The sequence below is a fragment of the Cervus canadensis genome, chromosome X, assembly GCF_019320065.1.
Source record: "Cervus canadensis isolate Bull #8, Minnesota chromosome X, ASM1932006v1, whole genome shotgun sequence".
Lineage (NCBI taxonomy): Eukaryota > Metazoa > Chordata > Mammalia > Artiodactyla > Cervidae > Cervus > Cervus canadensis.
The window spans coordinates 34,574,020-34,596,498 of NC_057419.1; the positions used below are offsets into that span (position 1 = coordinate 34,574,020).

Sequence of the window (22,479 nt, forward strand, 5' to 3'; positions counted from 1 at the left end):
AAGAATACTGGATTGGGTTGCCATTTTTTTCTCCAGGTGATCTTCCCCACCCAGGGATCGAACCCGTGTCTCCTGCACTGCAGGCAGAGGCTTTAAGATCTGAGCTACCAGAGAAGCCTGGTACTCTCTGCCTTTGCAAATGCTGTTTCCTCTGTCTGAAAAGTCCTTGCCCTCCCTTTTGTCAGGCAAACTCTTATTTATTACTGAAGCTCAGCTTAAATATCACTACCTTGTAGTTTTCTCTCACCTCTCACAGAATTGATATCTCTCCCATTTTTTTTCTGTACCAATATGTTTATTTATTCTTAAAATAAATGGACTAAGTTGACTCAGGGGGAAGGGAACTAGAGAAAGAAGGAGGGAGCTTCCTGTCAATGGACTTACCCAAGCAGCAACTGCGGCGCTACGTGTTAAGCATATTGTTCAAGCAGCAGTGGGAGTATGGGGCTGGATGATCTTTAAGTCATTAGATGCTACCGTTCGTATCTTTACCACTGCGTGTCTTTGTGCTCGTGTGTGTCAGACAATTGTGTGTGTGTGTGTGTGTGTGTGGCGTTGGGAGGGAGGAGACAAAGAAACAGAAAGAGATCAGAGCGGAGATGAGGGGGACGCAGTGCAGTAAGAGCAGATGGGCGGACCTAAATTTCTTCTGCTTAAGAGTTTTGCAGAGGTCTAGCCCTGCATCAAGTGCTGTGGCAAGGGGTGGGAGAGGAGGAAAGAGGAGGGACTGCACTCTCCACTCCCTCTGAGCGTGCCCAGCCTCGCCAGCCTGACGGATCATCTTCCGCTCCAACACCGCCTGTTCCTCCTCGCCGTGACTCATGCCTATTGTGTGTGGTGCACTCTGGCCTGCAGCCCCACAGGTGGTATCGACTAGGGGAGACTGTTCCCGCCAGGCTAGGCAGTGGAGCGCCGCACAGCGCGTCTTCCCGCCTCTCAGCCGCTGCCCAGCAATTCCGACCCAGCGCCAGCAGGCCTGCTCGGTCGATCTTCGAGCCTAAGATGCGGCGGGGCTGGAAGATGGCTCTGTCCGGGGGGCTACGGTGCTGCCGCCGTGTACTTTCCTGGGTGCCAGTGCTCGTTATCGTCCTCGTCGTGCTCTGGTCCTACTATGCCTACGTCTTTGAACTCTGCCTGGGTAAGTCGAGCTGGCACCTAAGGTGGGGAAATTATGCTCCAGCATAACCGTCTGCCCTACCCTTCACACTGGTGTCCCCTGTGTTCTTAGCCCTCACACTGCGGTTTTCCTTAAGCTCCCTGGAGATCTCTTGATCTCCAACCTATGGCTTCCCATAGTATTTCTTGCACCCTCCCACGAGTGTCCCACCATGTCGCTATTGTCTCCTAGCCAGGTTTCTTACATTACTTCCTGGCCCTACCCACAAGAATTTCCTTTTCTTTCCCCCACTGGGATCCCCTTTTCTCAAACAGGACAACCACTTGTGCCTTGTGCTCTGGTTCTGGGGGCTGTCATCCTACCGAGTTGAGTAAACAACGTACCCTGTATACTTAAACTGGCCACTTACACCATGAATCCCGCCAATTCACCCAACTAAAAGCCCCACATTTTCCAATTTCTTCCTACTAGAACCCCTAAATATTTCCTGTACTCTCTTGCTAGCTCTCCCTTATCTAACACTGGGATTCCTCCTTTTCCAGTGATCCTCTCAAGCCAGCTGAAGTGCATTTTCTGCCACTTGGGACCCCACGGTACACCTTGTTCTATCCCACTGTAGTCTCCCCTTTTCACAAAGTAATGTGCCTTCCATTCCTCTTTCCCTGTGGGACTAAACTAAAAGTTCAGTTAGTTTCCCTTCCATTCCCCATTTTCTCATCTTCTCTAATGGAATGGGAATCCTACAATACATCCCATCCTGTCTGCTCATACAGGGAGCCCTGATTTTGTCACACTGGAGCCCCACTTAGTCTCCTGCCTGCCTGCTTTGAGATGCATTCACTCCTTCCCATTCGTGGCCCCACATAAATTTCTGACACCTCATACTAGTCACCCTGCTTTTTTTTTTTTTTATCACATTATGGTACTGCTTTGTCCACTGTCTTCTCACACTAGGGTATCCTGTTTACCCTCCCACAAGGGCTTCCCTGGTGACTCAGATGGTAAAGAATATGCCTGCAATGCAGGAGACTAGGGTTCGATCCCTGGGTGGGAAAGATCCCCTAGAGAAGGGAATAGCTACTCACTCCAGTATATTTGCCTGGAGGATCCTATGTACAGAGGAGCCTGGTGGGCTACAGTCCATGGGGTTGCAAAAAGTCAGACACAACTGAGCAACTAACATTTTCACTTTCAAGGGTTCCCACAATACCCCCTATACACCTTCCAAAGGCCATTAGTTTTCTAATGATGATCTCCCCTTGCTATCTTTTCTGAAATATACTCCCCACCTCCTGCAGTCCTCTTCCACTGTTAGCTCCACATTTTGTCATCCTCTTCCTCTAGGGTTTCTTATTATTTTCACTTACTTCCCTCTAGGATTTCACTTGTCCCTTGTCTTCTCAAACTAGGGAAACACCATACTTTCCTTCAGGGGTTTCTAATATTTCCTCTCCTTACAATTGGAGGCTCATTTCTTGTCCCCTCTCATTAGACCATACTTTTATAAATCTAGGGTCTCCTCTTGTACCCAGTCCTATAATACCAGGGAGCATTTCAGCCCCTCCAATCTATAAAATGGTTCCCACAGTATATCTCATGCTCTCAAACTCAGAATTTCACAGTATTTACACATGCAAATCCCAAGATTCTATCCCACTTAGATTACCCCCAGTCCCCTATAGTGTTATCAATTCACAATGGAGTCTCCATAGTATATCCTGTCTCCTCACAAAAGAACCTCTGCTTTTCTCATAGTGAGATCTCCCGTTGCCTCTCATATTGAAGAATCCCCATCTCTTCTCAAAGGAAGTTCCACTAATCTTGTCACTTCAGTATAGAATCCCACTTCTAACATTCTTAAAATTGTGTCCTATAATGTTCCCTATTCATTCAATGTGAGGTCCCAGTATATTTCCAGTCCCCTCACATTAGGACTCCTATTTGTCTCTTTGGACATCCCCTCACTTTCAAATCCTTCCAAGACTCCTATATTTCTTTATATCAGATTCTCTTCCTCTTAAAAATTATGGTTGAGGTCCTGCTTTTTCTAACCCTAGGACCTGACTCCACTTATAATTTCTGTTTCTTACGTATTTGACAAAGCAATAGTCTACTCCAGGTGGACTGGGATTAACTAGGGAGACAGAAGATAGCCATCTTTTCTAATACAGAACTTTCTTATAGATTCTGTGCATCAGAATTTGAATTTTCCAGGTCCATTTCTTAGATTTACTAAGGAAAATACCGAAAGGTTATTACAAATTCAATTAGTTGCCTTCATAGATACAAATTTAGGCTGTATTTCTTTTTTATCACATTCTGATATGCAGTTGCATGGGGATGTACAATGACTGGGAAGTTTTTCTATTCCCAGAGCTCACCACTTTGCTCTTTTGAATGATTGATTGAAGGGTTAAAAGTTCAGCTCTGTTATTGTTGCTCCTAGGATCAATGCCATATTGTAAATATATCAGACATATTTTGGAGTTTTTCAGTACTGACCTACATGAGTTTTGCCAAGCAATTATTTTAAAAATTAATAATGGCTAACACTTATATAGTGCTTGATCTGTGCCAGGCAATGTTCTAAGTACTGTAGATATATGAACATTTTAATATATTAACTTATTTAATACTAACACTAACCATACAAAACAGATATCATTATTATCCCCATTGTGCAGATGTGCAAAATGATGTAAAGACCAAATTAATGTAAATAATTAGCTTTCTACAAGTTCTTATTAAGTTATATAATATTAAAAGCTGAAAAGAAGCTTATTTATTTTGTTTATTTAACATATTTGCAGGGCATTTACTACATTCTAGGCACTGTTTTAAGTGACTACATGCACACAAACATACACAGACACACAAACTTAATCCTTATAACAACCTTATGAGGCACACATTATCATTATAACCATTTTGAAGATAAGAAAATTGAGGCACAGACACATTGTGAAACTTGTCTAAGGTCATGGAGCTAGTAAATGTCCAAGCTTGGATGGCAACCCAGGTAGTATAGCTCCTCAGTCCATACTTTAACCTCCACAGTATCTTACTTAACTCCATCTACTTTCAACCAATACAGAGGTCTAAACTTGTGACTCATAGGCCACATGTAGCCTACAGATGTGTTTCATTTGGCCTGCACAGTGTTTTCTTAACATTTTGCATCAGATACCATTATTTAAAAACTAGGAGGGTAAGATAGCTTTTATTTCCAATTCTGGCTCCACCAATCCATCCTGTCATCTCCCCTACCCCTTTTAATAAGTCTTTTATTTTTTTTTATTTAATTTTTAATTGGAGGAAAATTGCTTTATAAGGTTGTGATGCTGTACAAAAATGCAAATCATCCATAATTATACATATATCATCTCCCTCTTGAGTCTCCCTTCCTTACCCCATCCTACCCGTCTAGATTACTACAGAGCACCAGGCTGGGCTCCCTGTGTTATGTAGAAACTTCCTACTTGCTGTCTATTTTACACATTATAGTGTGTGTATATCAGTGCTACTTTCTCCGTTCTTCCCACTCTCTCCTTCTCCCACTGTGTCCACAAGTTCATTCTCTATGTCTGTGTCTCCGTTCCTTCCCTGCAAGTAGGTTCATCAATACCATTTTTCTAGATTGCATATATATGCTTTAATATATGATACTTATTTTTCTCTTTCTGACTTCACTCTGTATAACAGGCTCTAGTTTCATCCACCTCACTAGGACTGACTCAAATCCATTCTTATTTATGGCTGAGTAACATTCCACATCCTCACCAAAACTTATTTACCTTTTTAAATTATAGCCATCAGAGTAGCTATGAAGTAGTATCTTATTGTGATTTTGATTCACATATCCCTGATTACTAGTGAAATAGATTATCTTTTCATACATTTGTTGGCCATTTGTATATCTTCTTTAAAGAAATATCTATTTAAGTTCTTTGCACATTTTTAACTGGGTTATTTATCTTTTTGTTTTTGAATTGTAAGATTTCCTTATGTATTTTGAATATTCAACCCTTATCAGATAAATGATTTGCAGATACTTTCTCCCATTCTGTGTGTTATCTTTTCACTTCTTTGATAGTATAATTTGATATCTGCTTGGTTGCTCAGTTGTATCTGACTCTGCGACCTCATGGACTGTAGCCCACCAGGCTCCTCTGTCCATGGCATTGTCCCAGCAAGAATACTGGGGTGGGTTGCCATTTCCTCCTCCAGGGGATCTTCCCGACCCAGGGATCAAACCCGCGTCTTCAGCATCTCCTACATTGGGAGGTGGACTCTTTACCACTGAGCTACCTGGGAAGCCTGTCATTTGATGCATAAAATCTTTAATTTTGATAAAGTTCAACTTACCTATATTTTTACTTGTTGCCTGCTCTTTGGTATCATATCTAAGCATCCATTGATAAATGCAAGGCCATAAAGATTTAGCCCTGTATTTTCTTATAAAAGATTTTTATAGTTTTTACTTTTTATTAAATATGATTAGATCTTTGGCCCATTTTGAGTGAATTTTTATACATGGATTGAGGGAGGAATACAGATTCATTCTTTTGCATGTGGCTATGAAGTTTTCCCAACATCATTTATAGAAGAGACTATTCTTATGCCATAGAATAGCCTTGACATGATTGTCAAAAACCAATTAACCATAGAGGTATGAATTTATTTCTGTACTCTTAATTCTGCCCCACTGATTTGTTTGTCTGTTCTTCTGCCAGTACCACACTTGCTTTGATGACCATATCTTTGTTTTAAATTTTGATGTCAAGAGTGTGAGTCCTCCAAATTTATTTTTTTCTTTTTTTTTTGCGTTTTATTTTTTTAAAATGTATTTCTTTTAATTGGAGGCTAATTACTTTACATTACTTTACAGTATTGTAGTGATTCTGCCATACATTGACATGAATCAGCCATGGGTGTACATGTGTTCCCCATCCTGAACCTCCCTCCCACCTCCCTCCCCATCCCATCCCTCTGGGTCATCACAGTGCACCAGCCCAGTGCACCTTGTCTCATCCATCGAACATGGACTGGCGATATGTTTCACATATGATAATATACATGTTTCAGTGCTATTTTCTCAAATCATCCCACACTCGCCTTCTCTCACAGAGTCCAAAAGACTGTTCTATATATCTGTGTCTCTTTTGCTGTGTCACATACAGGGTTATCATTATCATCTTTCTAAATTCCATATATATGCATTAGTATACTGTACTGGTGTTTTTCTTTCTGGCACATTGTGGTTTTGACTTGCATTTCTCTGATAATGAGTGATGTTGAGCATCTTTTCATGTGTTTGTTAGCCATCTGTATGTCTTCTTTGGAGAAATGTCTATTTAGTTCTTTGGCCCATTTTTTGATTGGGTCGTTTATTTTTCTGGAATTGAGCTATAGGAGTTGCTTGTATATTTTTGAGAATAATTCTCTGTCAGTTGCTTCGTTTGCTATTAGTTTCTCCCATTCTGGAGGCTGTCCTTTCACCTTGCTTATAGTTTCCTTCATTGTGCAAAAGCTTTTAAATTTAATTAGGTCCCATTTGTTTATTTTTGCTTTTATTTCCATTACTCTGGGAGGTGGGTCATAGAGGATCCTGCTGTGATTTATGTCAGAGTTTTGCCTATGTTTTCTTCTACGAGTTCTATAGTTTCTGGTCTTATGTTTTGATCTTTAATCCATTTTGAGTTTATTTTGTGTATGGTGTTAGAAAGTGTTCTAGTTTCATTCTTTTACAAGTGGTTGACCAGTTTTCCCAGCACCACTTGTTAAAGAGATTGTCTTTTCTCCATTGTATATTCTTGCCTCTTTTGTCAAAGATAAGGTGTCCTGAACAATACACTTCTGAATAACCAACAAATCACAGAAGAAATAAAAAAATAAATCAAAATATGCATAGAAATGAATGAAAATGAAAACACAACAACCCAAAACCTATGGGACAATTGTAAAAGCAGTGTGAAGGGGAAGGTTCATAGCAATAGAGGCTTACCTCAAGAAACAAGAAAAAAGTCAAATAAATAACCTAACTCTACACCTAAAGCAACTAGAAAAGGAAGAAATGAAGAACCCCTGGGTTAGTAGAAGGAAAGAAATCTTAAAAATTAGGGCAGAAATAAATGCTAAAACCAACAAAAGAGACCATAGCAAAAATCAACAAAGCTAAAAGCTGGTTCTTTGAGAAGATAAATAAAATTGACAAACCATTAGCCAGACTCATCAAGAAACAAAGGGAGAAGAATCAAATCAACAAAATTAGAAATGAAAATGGAGAGATCACAACAGACAACACTGAAATACAAAGGATCATAAAGACTACTATCAGCAATTATATGCCAATAAAATGAACAACTTGGAAGAAATGGGCAAATTCTTAGAAAAGTGTAACTTTCTAAGAAATTTATTTTTCTTTTTTTTTTAATCTTTCTATTGTACTTTTTTTTTTTTAATTTTTTTATTAGTTGGAGGCTAATTACTTCACAACATTTCAGTGGGTTTTGTCATACATTGATATGAATCAGCCATAGATTTACACGTATTCCCCATCCCGATTCCCCCCCCAGCCCTCCTTCTACCCGATCCTCTGGGTCTTCCCAGAACCACCCGCCGGCAACTACTTCTCTCTGCATACCCAGCCTGGTGGATCTTTTCACCCATAGATAGTATACATGCTGTTCTTTTGAAACATCCCACCCTCACCTTCTCCCACAGAGTTCAAAAGTCTGTTCTGTATTTCTGTGTCTCTTTTTCTGTTTTGCATATAGGGTTATCGTTACCATCTTTCTAAATTCCATATATATGTGTTAGTATGCTGTAATGTTCTTTATCTTTATTTTTCTAAGACTGTTTTGGTTAGGGTCTCTTGGAATTCCATGTGAGTTGTAGTATCAACTTTTCCACCACTGCAAAATGGCCATTGGAATTTTGATAATGATCATACTGAATCTGTATATTGTTTTGAGAAGAGTGCCATCTTAAAATCAAATTTTCTGATCCATCATGTGGGATATCGTTTCATTTATTGAGGCCTTCAGTTACTTTCAGCAATATTTTGAAATTTTCACTGTGTAAGTCCTGAGCTTTCTTGGTTATATTTATTCCTAAGTATTTTTTTTTCTTTTTGATGCTTTTATAAATGAAATAACTTTCTTAAATTGCTTCCCTGATTGTTTACTGCTGGTGTATGTATTTTTAAAATCTTTTTTAAAATTTTCATTGGAGTATAGTTGCTTTGCAGTGTTGTGTTACTTTTTGCTGTACAGCAAAGTGAATCAGTTATACACACACACACACACACACACACACATATCCCCTCTTTAGATTTCCTTATCAATTTAGTCATTACAGAGCACTGAGTAGAGTTCCCTGTGCTGTATATTAGATCCTCATTAACTACCTATTTTATACATAGTAGTGTATATATGTCAATCCCAATCTCCCAGTTCATCCGATCTGCTCTTTCTCTCTTTGTATCTATAAGGTTGTTCTCTATATCTGTGTTTCTGTTTTTGCTTTGCAAACAAGTTCATCTGTGCCATTTTTCTAGATTCCATATATAAGCACTAATATATATTTTTTCTCTTTCTGACTTAGTTGACTCTGTATGACAGTCTCTAGGTCCATCTACATCTCTCGAAATGACACGATTTTTTTTATAGCTGAGTAATATTCCTTTATACATATGTACCATATCTTCTTTATCCATTCATCTGTTGATGGACATGTAGATTGCTTTCATAACCTGGCTATTGTAAACAGTGCTGTAATGAATATTAGGATGCATGTATCATTTTGAATTCTGGTTTTCTTCTGGTATATGCCCAGGAGTGAGATTACCAAGTCATATGATAGTTATATTTTTAGTTTTTTGAGGAACCTCCAAGACTGTTCTCCATAGTGGCTATACCAATTTACATTCACACCAACAAAATGGGAGGGTTCCCCTTTCTCCACATCATCTCCAGCATTTACTGTTTGTAGACTTTTTGATGATGGCCATCCTTACCTGTGTGAGGTGATACTTCATTGTAGTTTTTTGTTTTTTTTTTTTAATTTTTTATTAGTTGGAAGGTAATTTCACAACATTTCAGTGGGTTTTGTCATACAATTGATATGAATCAGCCATGGATTTTACATGTATTCCCAATCCCGATCCCCCTCCCACCTCCCTCTCCACCCGATTCCTCTGGGTCTTCCCAGTGCACCAGGCCGGAGCACTTGTCTCATGCATCCCACCTGGGCTGGTGATCTGTTTCACCATAGATAGTATACATGCTGTTCTTTTGAAATATCCCACCCTCACATTCTCCCACAAAGTTCAAAAGTCTGTTCTGTATTTCTGTGTCTTTCATTGTAGTTTTAATTTGCATTTCTCTAATAGTGATGTTGACCATCTTTTCATGTGCCTCTTGACCATCTGTATGTCAAAATGTCTGTTTAGGTCTTCTGCCCATTTTTATTGGGTTGTTTGGTATTTTCTTGACAAAATAATGGCTCTGCTTTTCAATATGCTGTCTAGGTTGGTCATAACGTTCCTTCCAAAGAGTAAGTGTCTTTTAATTTCATGGCTGCACTCATCATCTGCAGTGATTTTGGAGCCAAGAAAAATAAAGTCAGCCACTGTTTCCACTATTTGCCCATCTATTTGTCATGAAATGATGGGACCAGAGTCCATGATATTAATTTTCTGAATGTTGAGCTTTAAGCCAACTTTTTCACTCTCCTCTTTCACTTTCATCAAGAGGCTCTTTAGTTCCTCTTCACTTTCTGCCATAAGGGTGGTGTCATCTGCATATCTGAGGTTATTGTTATTTTTCCTGGCAATCTTCATTCCAGCTTGTGCTTCCTCCAGTCCAGCGTTTCTCATGATGTACCCTGCATATAAGTTAAATAAGCAGGGTGACAATATACAGCCTTGACATACTCATTTTCCTATTTGGAACCAGTCTGTTGTTCAATGGCCAGTTCTAACTGTTGCTTTCTGACCTGCATACAGGTTTCTCAAGAGGCAGGTCAGGTGGTCTTGTATGCCCATTTCTTTCAGAATTTTCCACAGTTTATTGTGATCCACACAGTCAAAATCTTTGGCATAGTCAATAAAGCAGAAATAGATGTTTTTCTGGAACTCTCTTGCTTTTTCGATGATCCAGAGGATGTTGGCAATTTGATCTCTGGTTCCTCTGCCTTTTCTAAAACCATCTCGAACATCTGGAAGTTCACAGTTCACATATTGCTGAAGCCTGGCTTGGAGAATTTTAAGCATTAGTTTACTTGCATAAAGTGCAATTGTGTGGTAGTTTGAGAATTCTTCGGCATTGCCTTTCTTTGAGATTGGAATGAAAACTGACCTTTTCCAGTCCTGTGGCCACTGCTGGGTTTTCCAAATTTGCTGACATACTGAGTGCAGCACTTTCACAACATCATCTTTCAAGATTTGAAATAGCTCAACTGTAATTCCATCACCTCCACTAGCTTTGTTTGTAGTGATGCTTCCTAAGGCCCACTTAAATTCACATTCCAGGATGTCTGGCTCTAGGTGAGTGATCACACCATCATGATTATCTGGGTCATGAAGATCTTTTTTGTACAGTTCTTCTATATATTCTTTCCACCACTTCTTAATATCTTCTGCTTCTGTTGAGTCCATACCATTTTTGTCCTTTATCAAGCCCATCTTTGCATGAAATGTTCCCTTGGTATCTCTAATTTTCTTGACGAGATCTCTAGTCTTTCCCATTCTGTTGTTTTCCTCTATTTCTTTGCATTGATCACTGAGGAAGGCTTTCTTATCTCTCCTTGCTATTCTTTGGAACTCTGCACTGAATTGAGTGTATCTTTCCTTTTCTCCTTCTCTTTTCACTTCTCTTCTTTTCACAGCTATCTATAAGGCCTCCTCAGACAGCCATTTTGCTTTTTTGCATTTCTTTTTCTTAGGGATGATCTTGATTCCTTTTTCCTGTACAATGTCACAAACCTCCATCCATAGTTCATCAGGGACTCTGTCTATCAGATCTAGTCCATTAAATCTATTTCTCACTTCCACTGTATAGTCATAAGGGATTGATTTAGATCATACCTGAATGGTCTAATGGTTTTCTCCACTTTGTTCAATTTTAGTTTGAATTTGGCAATGAGGAGTTCATGATCTGAGCCACAGTCTGCTCCCGGTCTTGTTTTTGCTGACTGTATAGAGCTTTCCCATCTTTGGCTGCAGTGAATATAATCAGTCTGATTTTGGTGTCAACCACCTGATGATGTCCATGTGTCTTCTCTTGTGTTGTTGGAAGAGGGTGTTTGCTATGACCAGTGCGTTCTCTTGGCAGAACTCTATTAGCCTTTGCCCTTCTTCATTCTGTACTCCAAGGCCAAATTTGCCTGCAAATCAGAGACATTACTTTGTCAACAAAGGTCAGTCTTGTCAAGGTTATGGTTTTTTTCCAGTAGTCATGTATGGATGTGAGAGTTGGACTATAAAGAAAGCTGAGCACTGAAGACTTGATGCTTTTGAACTGTGGTGTTGGAGAAGACTCTTGAGAGTCCCTTGGACTGCAAGGAGATCCAACCAGTCCATCTTAAAGGAGATCAGTCCTGGGTGTTCATTGGATGGACTGATGTTGAAGCTGAAACTCCAATACTTTGGCCACCTGATGCGAAGAGCTGACTCATTGGAAAAGACCTTGATGCTGGGAAAGATTGAGGGCAGAAGGAGAAGGGCATGACAGAGGATGAGATGGTTGGATGGCATCACCAACTCAATGGACATAGGTTTGAGTGAACTCTGGGGATTGGTGATGGACAGGGAGGCCTGGCATGCTGTGGTTCATGGGGTCACAAAGAGTCAGACAGGACTGAGTGACTGAACTGACTGACTGACTTGGTATTTTGATATTGGACTACATGAGCTCTTTCTATATTTTAGAGATTAAGCCCTTGTTGGTTGCTTCATTTGCAAATATTTTCTTACATTCTGAGGGTTGCCTTTTTGTCTTGATTATGATTTCCTTTACTATGCAATAGCTTTTAACTTTAATTAACTCTCATTTGTTTATTTTTGTCTTTATTTTCATTACTCGAGGAGTTGGCCAAAAAAGATCTTGCTGCAATTAAAGTCTGCCTGTTTTGCTTTAAGAGATTTTATAGAATCCACCCTTACATTTAAGTCTTTAATGCATTTTGATTTTATTTTTGTGTATGGTTTTAAGGAGCGTTATGCTTTCATTCTTTTACATTTAGCTGTCTAGTTTTCCCAGCACCACTTAGTGAAAGGACTGGCTTTCTTGATTGAATATTCTTACCTCCTTTGTCATACATTAGGTTACCATCCATGCTTGGGTTTCTCTCTGGGAGTTCTATCCTGCTCCATTGATCTATGTTTCTGTTTTTGTGCCAGTACCATATTGTCTTGATGACTATAGCTTTGTAGTGTAGTCTGAAGTCAGGGAGCTTGATTCCTCCAACTGTTTTTCTTTCTAAGGATTGCTTTCGCTACTCAGGATCTTTTGTGTTTCGATACAAATTGTAAATCTTTTTGTTGTAATTCTGTGAAGAATGCCATTGTAATTTGATATGGATTGCATTGAATCTGTAGATTGCCTTGGGTAGTGCAGTCTTTTTCACATTGATTCTTCCAATCCAAGAACATGGTATAGCTCTTCACCTGTTTGTGTCATCTTTTATTTCTTTCATCACTATCTTACAGTTTTATGGGTACAGGTCTTTTTCCTCCTTAGGTAGGTTTATTCCTAGGTATTTTATTTTGCTCATTGTGATGGTAAATGGGATTTTTTCCTTAATTTCTCTTTCTAATCTTTTGTTGTTAGTGTATGGGAATGCAAGAGATTTCTGTGTATTTTGTATCCTGCAAGTTTACCAAACTCATTGATAAACTCTAGTAGTTTTCCGGTGGACTCTTTAGAATTTTGTGTGTATAGTATCATGTCATCGGCAGTGACAGTTTTACTTCTTTTTCATTTTGGATTCCTCTTTTTCTGTTCTCTTATTGCCATGGCTAGGCTTCCAAAAATATGTTGAATACAAGTGTTAAGAGTGGACATCTTTGTCTTGTTCCTGATCTTAGAGGAAATGCTTTCAGTTTTTCACCATTGAGAATGATGTTTGCTGTGGGTTTGTTATGTATAGGCTTTATTTTGTTGAGATAGGTTTTCTCTCTGCACAGTTTCTGGAGAGTTTTTATTATAAATGGTTGTTGAATTTTGTCAAAAGTTTTTTTACATCTATTGTGATGATCATATGGTTTTTATTTTTCAGTTTGTTAATATAGTGTATAACATTGACTGATTTGTCTATATTGAAGAATTCTTGCATCCCTGGGATAAATACCACTTGATCATGGTGTATGATTTTTTTAATGTTTTGTTGGATTCTGTTTTCTAGTATTTTGTTGAGGATTTTTGCAACTATGTTAATCAGTGATATTTGCCTATAATTTTCTTTTTTATGGTATCTTTGTCTGGTTTTGGTATCAAGGCAATGGTTGGCTTCATAGCATGAGCTTTGGAGTGTTCCTTTGTCTGAAATTTTTGGGAAAAGTTTGAGAAGAATGGGTGTTAGTTCTTCTCTAAATGCTTGATAGAATTTGCCTTTGAAGCCATCTGGTCCTGGACTTTTGTTTCTTGGAAGGTTTTTAATCTCATTTCAATTTCATTATTTGTGATTGGTCTGTTCATATTTTGTATTTCTTCCTGGTTCAGTCCTGGAAGTTTATACTTTTCTCAGAATTTGTCCATTTCTTCCAGGCTGTCCATTTTATTGGCATATAGTTGCTCATAGTAGTCTCTTATGACCCTTTGTATTTCCGTGTTGTCTATTGTAACTTCTCCTTTTTCCTTTTTAATTTTATTGATCTGAGCCCTCTCCCTTTTCTCCTGCTATATTTTGTATATCTTCTCAAAGAACCAGCTTTTAGTTTATTGATGTTTCCTATTGTTAGTTTTCATTTGTATTTCATTCGGTTTTGCTCTGATAGTCATAATTTCTTTCCTTCTACTAACTTTGGTTTTTGTTTGTTCTTCTTTCTCTAGTTGCCTTAGGTGTAGGGTCAGGTTGTTTATTTGATTTTTTCTTGTTTTGTAAGGTGGAATTGTATTGCTATAAACTCCCTCTTAGGACTGTTTTTTGCTGCATCCCACACGTTTTGGGTCATCATGTTTTGGTTGTCATTTGTTTCTAGTATTTTTGACTTTTCTCTTTGATTTCTTCAGTGATCTTCTGAAGATCTTCTGATCTTCTGAAAAATGATTTCTTCATTTCTTCAGTGGTTATTTAGTAGCATATTGTTTAACCTCCATGTCTTTATGTTTTTTACAATTTTTTCCCTGAAATTGATTTCTAATGTCATATTGGGTCATTGCGGTTAGAAAAGATGCTTAATGTGATTTCAGTTTTCTTAAATTTACTGAGGTTTGACTTGGGACCAAGATATGATCTTTCCTGGAGAATGTTCCATATGCACTTGAGAAGAAAGTACATTCTGCTGCTTTCAGATGGAATGTCCTATAAATGTCAGTTAAGTCTACTATTCTAGTATTTCATTTAATGCTTGTGTTTCCTTATTAATTTTCAGTCTGAATGATCTGTCTTTTGGTGTAAGTGGGATATTAACATCCCCTGCTATTGTTGTGTTACTGTCAATTTCCCCTTTTATGGCTGTTAGCATTTGCCCTACATATTGAGGTGCTCATACATTGGGTGCATATATATTTACAATTGTTATGTCTTCTTCTTGGATTGATTCCTTGATCATTGTGTAGTGTCCTTCCTTGTCTCTTATAACAGTCTTTGTTTTAAAGTCAAATTTTGTATGATATGAGTATTGCTATTCCAGCTTTCTTTTGATTTCCATTAGCTTGGAATATATTTTTCCATCCCCTCACTTTCAGTCTGTATGTGTCCCTAGGTCTGAAGTGATTCTCTTGTAGACAGCATATATATATCTTGTTTCTATATTCCTTCAGCCAGTCAGTGTCTTTTGGTTGGAGTATTTAATCCATCTACATTTGATGAAATTATTGATATGTATGTTCCTATTGCCATTTTCTTAACTGTTTTGGGTTTGTTTTTGTAGGTCTTTCTTCTTCCCTTCCTCTTTTATTCTTTTCTCTTGTGTTTTTGCTTAGAGAAGTTCCAGTAGCAAGTGTTCTAAATCTGGTTTGTGGGTCCTGAATTCTCTTAGCTTTTGCTTGTCTGTAAATCTTTTGATTTTTCCATCAAATCTGAATAAGAGCCTTGCTGGGTAGAGTATTCTTGGTTGTAGGTTTTTCCCATTCATTACTTTAAATGTATCCTGCCAATCCCTTCTGGCCTGCAGAATTTCTGCTGAAAAATCAGCTGATGATAACCTTACAAGGTTTCCCTTGTATGTTCTTTGTTGCTTTTCCCTTAATGCTTTTAATATTTTTTTCTTTGTATTTAAGTTTTGTTAGTTTGATTAGTATGTGTCTTTGCACGTTTCTCCTTGAGTTTATCCTATATGGGACTCTGTGCTTCCTGAACTTGGGTGACTATTTCTTTTCCCACGTTAAGGATGTTTTTGACTATGATCTCTTAAAAATATTTTCTCAGGCCCTTTCCCTTTTTCTTCTTCTTCTGCAACTCCTAAAGTGCCACTCAACATTACTATTTGTTTTTCCAGAGGTCTCTGACACTCTTCTCATTTTTTTTCATTCTTTTTACTTTATTCTGTTCTGCAGCAGAGATTTCCACCATTTTATCTTCCAGGTCTCAGTTCCATTCTTCTGCCTCAGTTATTCTGCTTTTGATTCCTTCTAGTATATTTTTTATTTGAGTTATTCTATCGTTCATCTCTGTTTGCTTGTTCTTTAGTTCTTCTAGGTCTTTTTTATGCTTTTCTTGTATCTTCTCGATCAATGCCTTCATTATGTTTCCAAGATCTTGGATCATCTTTACTATCGTTACTCTGAATTCTTTTCCAGATAGACTGCTTATCTCCTCTTCATTTAGTTGTTCTTGTAGGTTTTTATTTTGCTTCTTCATCTGTGTCATATTTCTTTGTCATCTCATTTCATCAAATTTATTCTGTTTGTGATGTCCTTTCCATTGGCTACATGATTGCCTATTACTTCTGGTTGGTGAGATTGGTTCAGAGGCTTGTGCCATTATCCCCTTTATAGTGGGCTTGATTGGTGTTGTGTTCATCAGAGCTTGCCCTAGATATTGGTGGGGCCTCCCCTTTGCTCTAGTTATGGCTGCCTTGTCAGGGGTGGGGTCTGTTTCTTGGTTGTTGGATTAGAGGCCCCCAGATCTATTTATTAGCTATAATTTTTTATCTGTGGTGTGAGGTAGGCAGGATTGGAGCACTTCCACTGGGAGAGTAGCCACTGAGTTTTCCTCCACTGGAGCTGTTCGCCTGTGATTATGCTCCACTGTGTCCCCTTTCACCTGTTGTGTGGACTCACAAAGTATACTCTTGTTGAAACTGCTCTTGGTCCAGCCTTAACTGTGGATATGCCAATAATTGAATCTGGTTACTCTCAGGCATTGTTATCACCCAGCCATTGACATAGGTCCACTGAGGTTAGGTCCCAGTAATGCAGTAATCATGTACCTAGAACTGCTGTGGGAGCTGTGTAGGCAGCTCAAACTCTGTTCTTGTCCTACCTCCACATGAATGTGCCCACAGAGTCCACAGCTACTAAAGCCAGGCCCATAATAGGAGGTTTATTGGTGTTTTGGTGACCAGAGCCTGCCCTAGATATTGAATAGGGCCTCCCCTTTGCTCTGTGATTGTCACTACCCTGTCAGAGGTAGGGTCTGTTTGCTAGTTGTTGGAGTAGAGGCCCCTTGACCTGTTATCTGTTTCTTAGCTGTGTTTCAAATCTGTGATGAGAGGTAGGTGGGGTTAGAGCAGTCCTCCTGGGACAGAAGCTACTGAGTATTCCTCTTCTTGATCTGTTCACCTGTGAGTGTACTCTGTTGTGTCACCTTTCACCTTTTGTGCAAGCTCTCAGATTACCTTGATGTTGGTACTGCTCTTTCCACCCCTGCCCCTTAACTATGAGCATGCTGGCAATTGGCCCTTGTTTTTCAGATGTTGCTTTCAGCAGGCCGCAAGAGTAGATCCAGTGAAGTCAGGTCCTAGGATTGCAGTAATCACGGATCTGGATCTTTTGTGGGTATTATTGAGGCAGCGTAGACTTTAGCCTGGCCCAACCCCTGTATGATGGGCTCATAAAGTCTACAGCTGCTAAAGATATGTCCATCTTGGCTGTGAGAGCACTCATCCATTCAGATGTTTTATAGGCATTGAATTTTTACCAAGCTGGTTATGGGGATATCAATTCACAGTTTGCATAGCTGTGAGGAGAGATTTCAGCTTTTCTTTCTTAACAGCACAGTCCCTAAGTCTCAGCTGTGGTTTTAGCTCCACCTCTGCATGTGGGCCACCCACAGAGATCTGCTTCCAAGACTGCCCTGGAACATTTGGGTCTGCCTCAGTGAGGACGAGGCATGGAGGTGGCATAGATGCTGGGGTCGCAGGAGTCCTGGTGGCAACAGGTGCACAGAGGAGTCAGCAGTCAAAAGAAATCCAGCCCCACTGGTGTCAATGCTTGGAGTGAAGCCAGTGGCAATGGGTGCGGGAGATTCAACCCCAACAGGGACCTTTGCTAGTACCCAGCAGCAAGTGCACGTGGGCCAGCCCCATGGGAGCCTTTCCTAGTGTTTGCCTGAAGCCCTGGCAGGGGCTTTCCTTGTATCTGGTAGCAGTCACAGGAGGGTCAGCCCCAGTGGGGGCCTTTCCTAACACCTGCGAGTGGAGGCAGGGGCCTATGACAGTTCATGTTTCCTCCACAAGCATTCTCAGTTGTGAATTTCCTCATTCTAGTCCCCTCAGGCTGTCTCCTCACAGCCAACAGCAGTCCTCTCCCTGGGGTTCCTCTCCAATCTTCACGTTATAGCACTCAGCTCCTGTGCATACCAGCGGACATGCATCCTCAGCCAGGGCTGTGCAGGGCTGTGGCACAGACCACCTGTGTAGGAAACACTCTATCCTGCTTCCTTTTTTTTTTCTTTTGTTGGGAGATTTTGATTATTGATTCGATCTTTTACTTGTTAAAAATCTGCTTAGATTTTCTCTTTCTTCTTTGGTCAGTTTTGGTGGTTTCTGTGTTTCTAGGAATTTATCCATTTCATCTAGGTTATCTAATTTGTTAACATAAAATTTTCCCAGTATTCTATTGTAATCCTTTCCACTTATGAAAGTTCTCTATTAATATCTCCACTTTCATTTATTATATTAATAATTTGAATCTTTCTTTCTTTTTTCTTGTCCAATCTAGTTAAAGGTTTGTAAATTTTGATTCTTTTCAGGGTCCCAACTTTCGGTTTCCAGAGTTCTGCAAAAGTTGATTTTGACAGTTTTTGCCACTTCATTGATGGCTTTTGGAGAATGACAAAGTCTTGGAATTTTCTACTCTGCTATTTTTGGTGGTTAACAGTATCAATTTTGAGATTAAAATTAAAAGGTCTGGGAAGTAATTCTACTGAGAAGCTAGAAATTCTTCAAAGAGAGTCAAAAGAAATGAAAACTGATAAGGCAAAAAACCAGAAGGCACAGTATCTGGAACCAAATTTCTGTACAAGTAAAAGCTATCCATTCAAGCCTATATGAATCATGATATTCTCATATCTAAAATAGTTTTATAATTTATCCATGTATGAAATAGTCAAATGCATCACACTTGAGTAGTAAAATAGCATATGAAACATCCAAAATAATTCCAATGATTCTTAAACCTGGCTGATAATCACCTGCTGAGTTTTTATAATACAAAGTCCTACACCTCCACCCAGAGATGTGTTATACAAAGGGGACCCTAGAATCTATATTTTTATCAGTTTCCTAGGTGGGTATTAAAATCATCTAGATTTGGGGATGGTTGCCAAAAAGTAAATGAATGGCTAGTATGAGTAACTTTTTTAGAGGAGTAAATGAACACTGGCATGATTAGTTTGCTTTCAACAAGCAGAACGTAATGAGAAATGTATCTAGGTTCTTCATTTCAAATTCTATTCTTTCTCCTAACCTAAAGTCTGAAACATCTATTGGAAAAAGTGAGTATCAAATAAATTCATTTTGACATTGAATATGTTATTTTAAAACCATCCTATATTCCCTGGTGGCTCAGATGGTAAAGAATCTGCCTGCAATGCAGGAGACCCAGCTTCGATTCCTGGGTCAGGAAGATCCCCTGGAGTAAGAGAATGGCTACCCACTCCAGTAGGTCTCTTGCCTGGAGAATTCCATGGACAGTGGAGCCTGGTGGGCTATAGTCCATGGGGTTGCAGATTCAGACACGACTGAGCATCTAATACTTTCATGTTCTTTTAAAACCATCCTATATAACTTTGGGATCAATATAATAATTTTTAAGGACTTGTTTTGTTCCAATCTATTGTAAAACATAATCTTACAGAGCAGTTCAACTTTCTAAGAAAAATAATAAATACGTAATAATAAAGTGCGTATTATGTACTAGGCACCCAAGTACTTTACATATATTTTATAATTTAATTCCTATAGCAACTTTATAACAAATTAATTTATCCTCATTTTACAGATGGAAAAACTGAGGCACAAAGACATTAAATAATCACAGAACAAGTAAGTGACAGAGCCAGGATATGAATACATATCAAATTACATGCTAAACATTACTACTATAAACTGCCTCCCCAATGAGTCATTAATTAAAAGAGAACTTCATGCTGTAATTGAGCACTAATCTTACTGGACTCATGTTTTCAGTCTCCCCACTCTTTCCAAAAGTCCTTTTGAGCTTCACTGTCTAATTTGCTAGCTACTAGCCACATGTGACTATTAAACATGTGAAAGGTAGCATCTGAGTTGAGACATGCTGGAAAACCTAAAATATGCACCAGATTTCAAAATTTTAATTAAAAAAGAAGTATGAAAAATATATAGTTAATTAATTATGTAGATAACATGTTGAAATTATTTTTTGATATATCAGATTAAATTATTAAATATCATTAAAGTTAGCTTCACTTGGTATATTTTTAACTTTTAAAAATGTTCCTACTTAAAAAAAAATGTTCCTACTAGAACATTTAAATTACACGGTTCACATTTATTTTCTTATAGACAGCACTGTTGTAGAACCATCCACATAAGTCCCAAATCAGGCTTATTCAACCAATACCCTTCTGTGAATCCTAAAATGTGTCTACTTAAAGGAAGTCATAAGATATGCTTTGGTTTGAACTACTTGTCTATGATGAAAAGCTATTCCATATACTCTACCCTTCCATACCTCTTCTCCATACTTTGTTGCAAAAAATCAGAAATAGGTAAGAGAAAAGAGGAGAGCAAAAAGAGCTGTTTGATGATAACCCCAGCCCCTTAGTGAGCTATTTGCTGGTAATGAGCTGATATTTGAAGGCACAGAGGAAATGTGTAATTACACATATGTGTAATCACACATCACTCCATGATCAGGCATGACAATTTACTATGGCATAGCTAAGTGTACACTTACCTAAGAGATTCATGAAAAAGGATTCATTTTGGAAAGTTTCAGATCAGTTCAGTCGCTCAGTCATGTCCGACTCTGTGACCCCATGAATCGGAGCACACCAGGCCTGCCTGTCCATCACCAACTCCTGGAATTTACTCAAACTCATGCCCATCAAGTTGGTGATGCCATCCAACCATCTCATCCTCTGCTGTCGTCTTCTCCTCCTGCCTCCAATCCTTCCCAGCATCAGGGTCTTTTCCAATGAGTCAGCTTTTCTCATGAGGTGGCCAAAGTATTGGAGTTTCAGCCTCAGCATCAGTCCTTCCAATGAACATCCAGGCCTGATCTCCTTCAGGATGGACTGGTTGGATCTCCTTGCAGTCCAAGGGACTCTCAAGACTCTTCCCCAACACCACAACTCAAAAACATCAGTTCTTCAGTGCTCAGCTTTCTTTATAGTCCAACTCTCACATCCATGCATGACCACTGGAAAAACCAAAGACTTGACTAGATGGACCTTTGTTGGCAAAGTAATGTCTCTGTTTTTTAATATGCTATCTAGGTTGGTCATAACTTCCCTTCCAAGGAGGAAGTGTCTTTCAGTTTCATGGCTGCAATCACCATCTGCAGTGATTTTGAAGCACCCAACAATAAAGTCTGACACTGTTTCCACTGTTTCCCCATCTATTTCCCATGAAGTGATGGGACCAGATGCCATGATCTTAGTTTTCTGAATGTTGAGCTTTAAGCCAACTTTTTCACTCTCCTCTTTCACTTTCATCAAGAGGCTTTTTAGTTCCTCTTCACATTCTGCCATAAAGGTGGTGTCATCTGCATATCTGAGGTTATTGATATTTCTCCCGGCAATCTTCATTCCAGCTTGTGCTTCCTCCAGCCCAGGGTTTCTCAAGATGTACTATGCATATAAGGTAAATAAGCAGGGTGACAATACACAGCCTTGACGTACTCCTTTTCCTATTTGGAGCCAGTCTGTTGTCTCATGGCCAGTTCTAACTGTTGCTTCCTGACCTGCATAAAGGTTTCTCAAGAGGAAGGTCAGGTGGTTTGGTATGCCCATCACTTTCAGAATTTTCCACAGTTTCTTGTGATCCACACAGTCAAAGGCTTTGGCATAGTCAATAAAGCAGAAGTAGATGTTTTACTGGAACTCTCTTGCTGTTTTAATGATCCAGCGGATGTTGGCAATTTGATCTCTGGTTCCTCTGCCTTTTCTAAAACCATCTCGAACATCTGGAAGTTCTCGGTTCACGTACTGCTGAAGCCTGGCTTGGAGAATTTTGAGCATTACTTTACTAGCGTGTGAGATGAGTGCTATTGCGCGGTAGTTTGAGCATTCTTTGGGATTGCCTTTCTTTGGGATTGGAATGAAAGCTGACCTTTTCCAATCCTGTGGCCAATGCTGAGTTTTCCAAATTTGCTAGCATATTGAATGCAGTACTTTCACAGCATCATCTTTCAGGATTTGAAATAGCTCAACTGGAATTCCATCACCTCCACTAGCTTTGTTTATAGTGATGCTTTCTAAGGCCCACTTAAATTCACATTCCAGGATGTCTGGCTCTAGGTGAGTGATCACACCATCGTAATTATCTGGGTCATGAAGATATTTTTTGTACAGTTCTTCTATATATTCTTGCCACCTCTTCTTTTTTTTTTTTTTAATTTTTTTATTAGTTGGAGGCTAATTACTTCACAACATTTCAGTGGGTTTTTGTCATACATTGATATGAATCAGCCATAGATTTACACGTATTCCCCATCCCGATCCCCCCTCCCACCTCCCTCTCCACCCGATTCCTCTGGGTCTTCCCAGTG

General features: G+C 39.1%; 1 protein-coding gene across 2 annotated transcripts in view; it reads left to right on the forward strand.

Moving 5' to 3' along the window:
- The first annotated feature begins 669 nt into the window (after positions 1 to 669).
- The window catches only part of ZDHHC15 (zinc finger DHHC-type palmitoyltransferase 15), a 109,345-nt gene continuing 87,535 nt past the window's right edge, over positions 670 to 22,479 (forward strand). The window contains exon 1 of one of the 2 annotated variants that reach the window (XM_043459546.1): positions 670 to 1,138. In XM_043459546.1, the coding sequence (XP_043315481.1) occupies positions 1,003 to 1,138 (136 nt within the window). In that variant the 5' untranslated portion in view covers positions 670 to 1,002. The remainder of the gene's footprint in view (positions 1,139 to 22,479) is intronic. The other variant, XM_043459545.1, reaches the window with a different exon arrangement.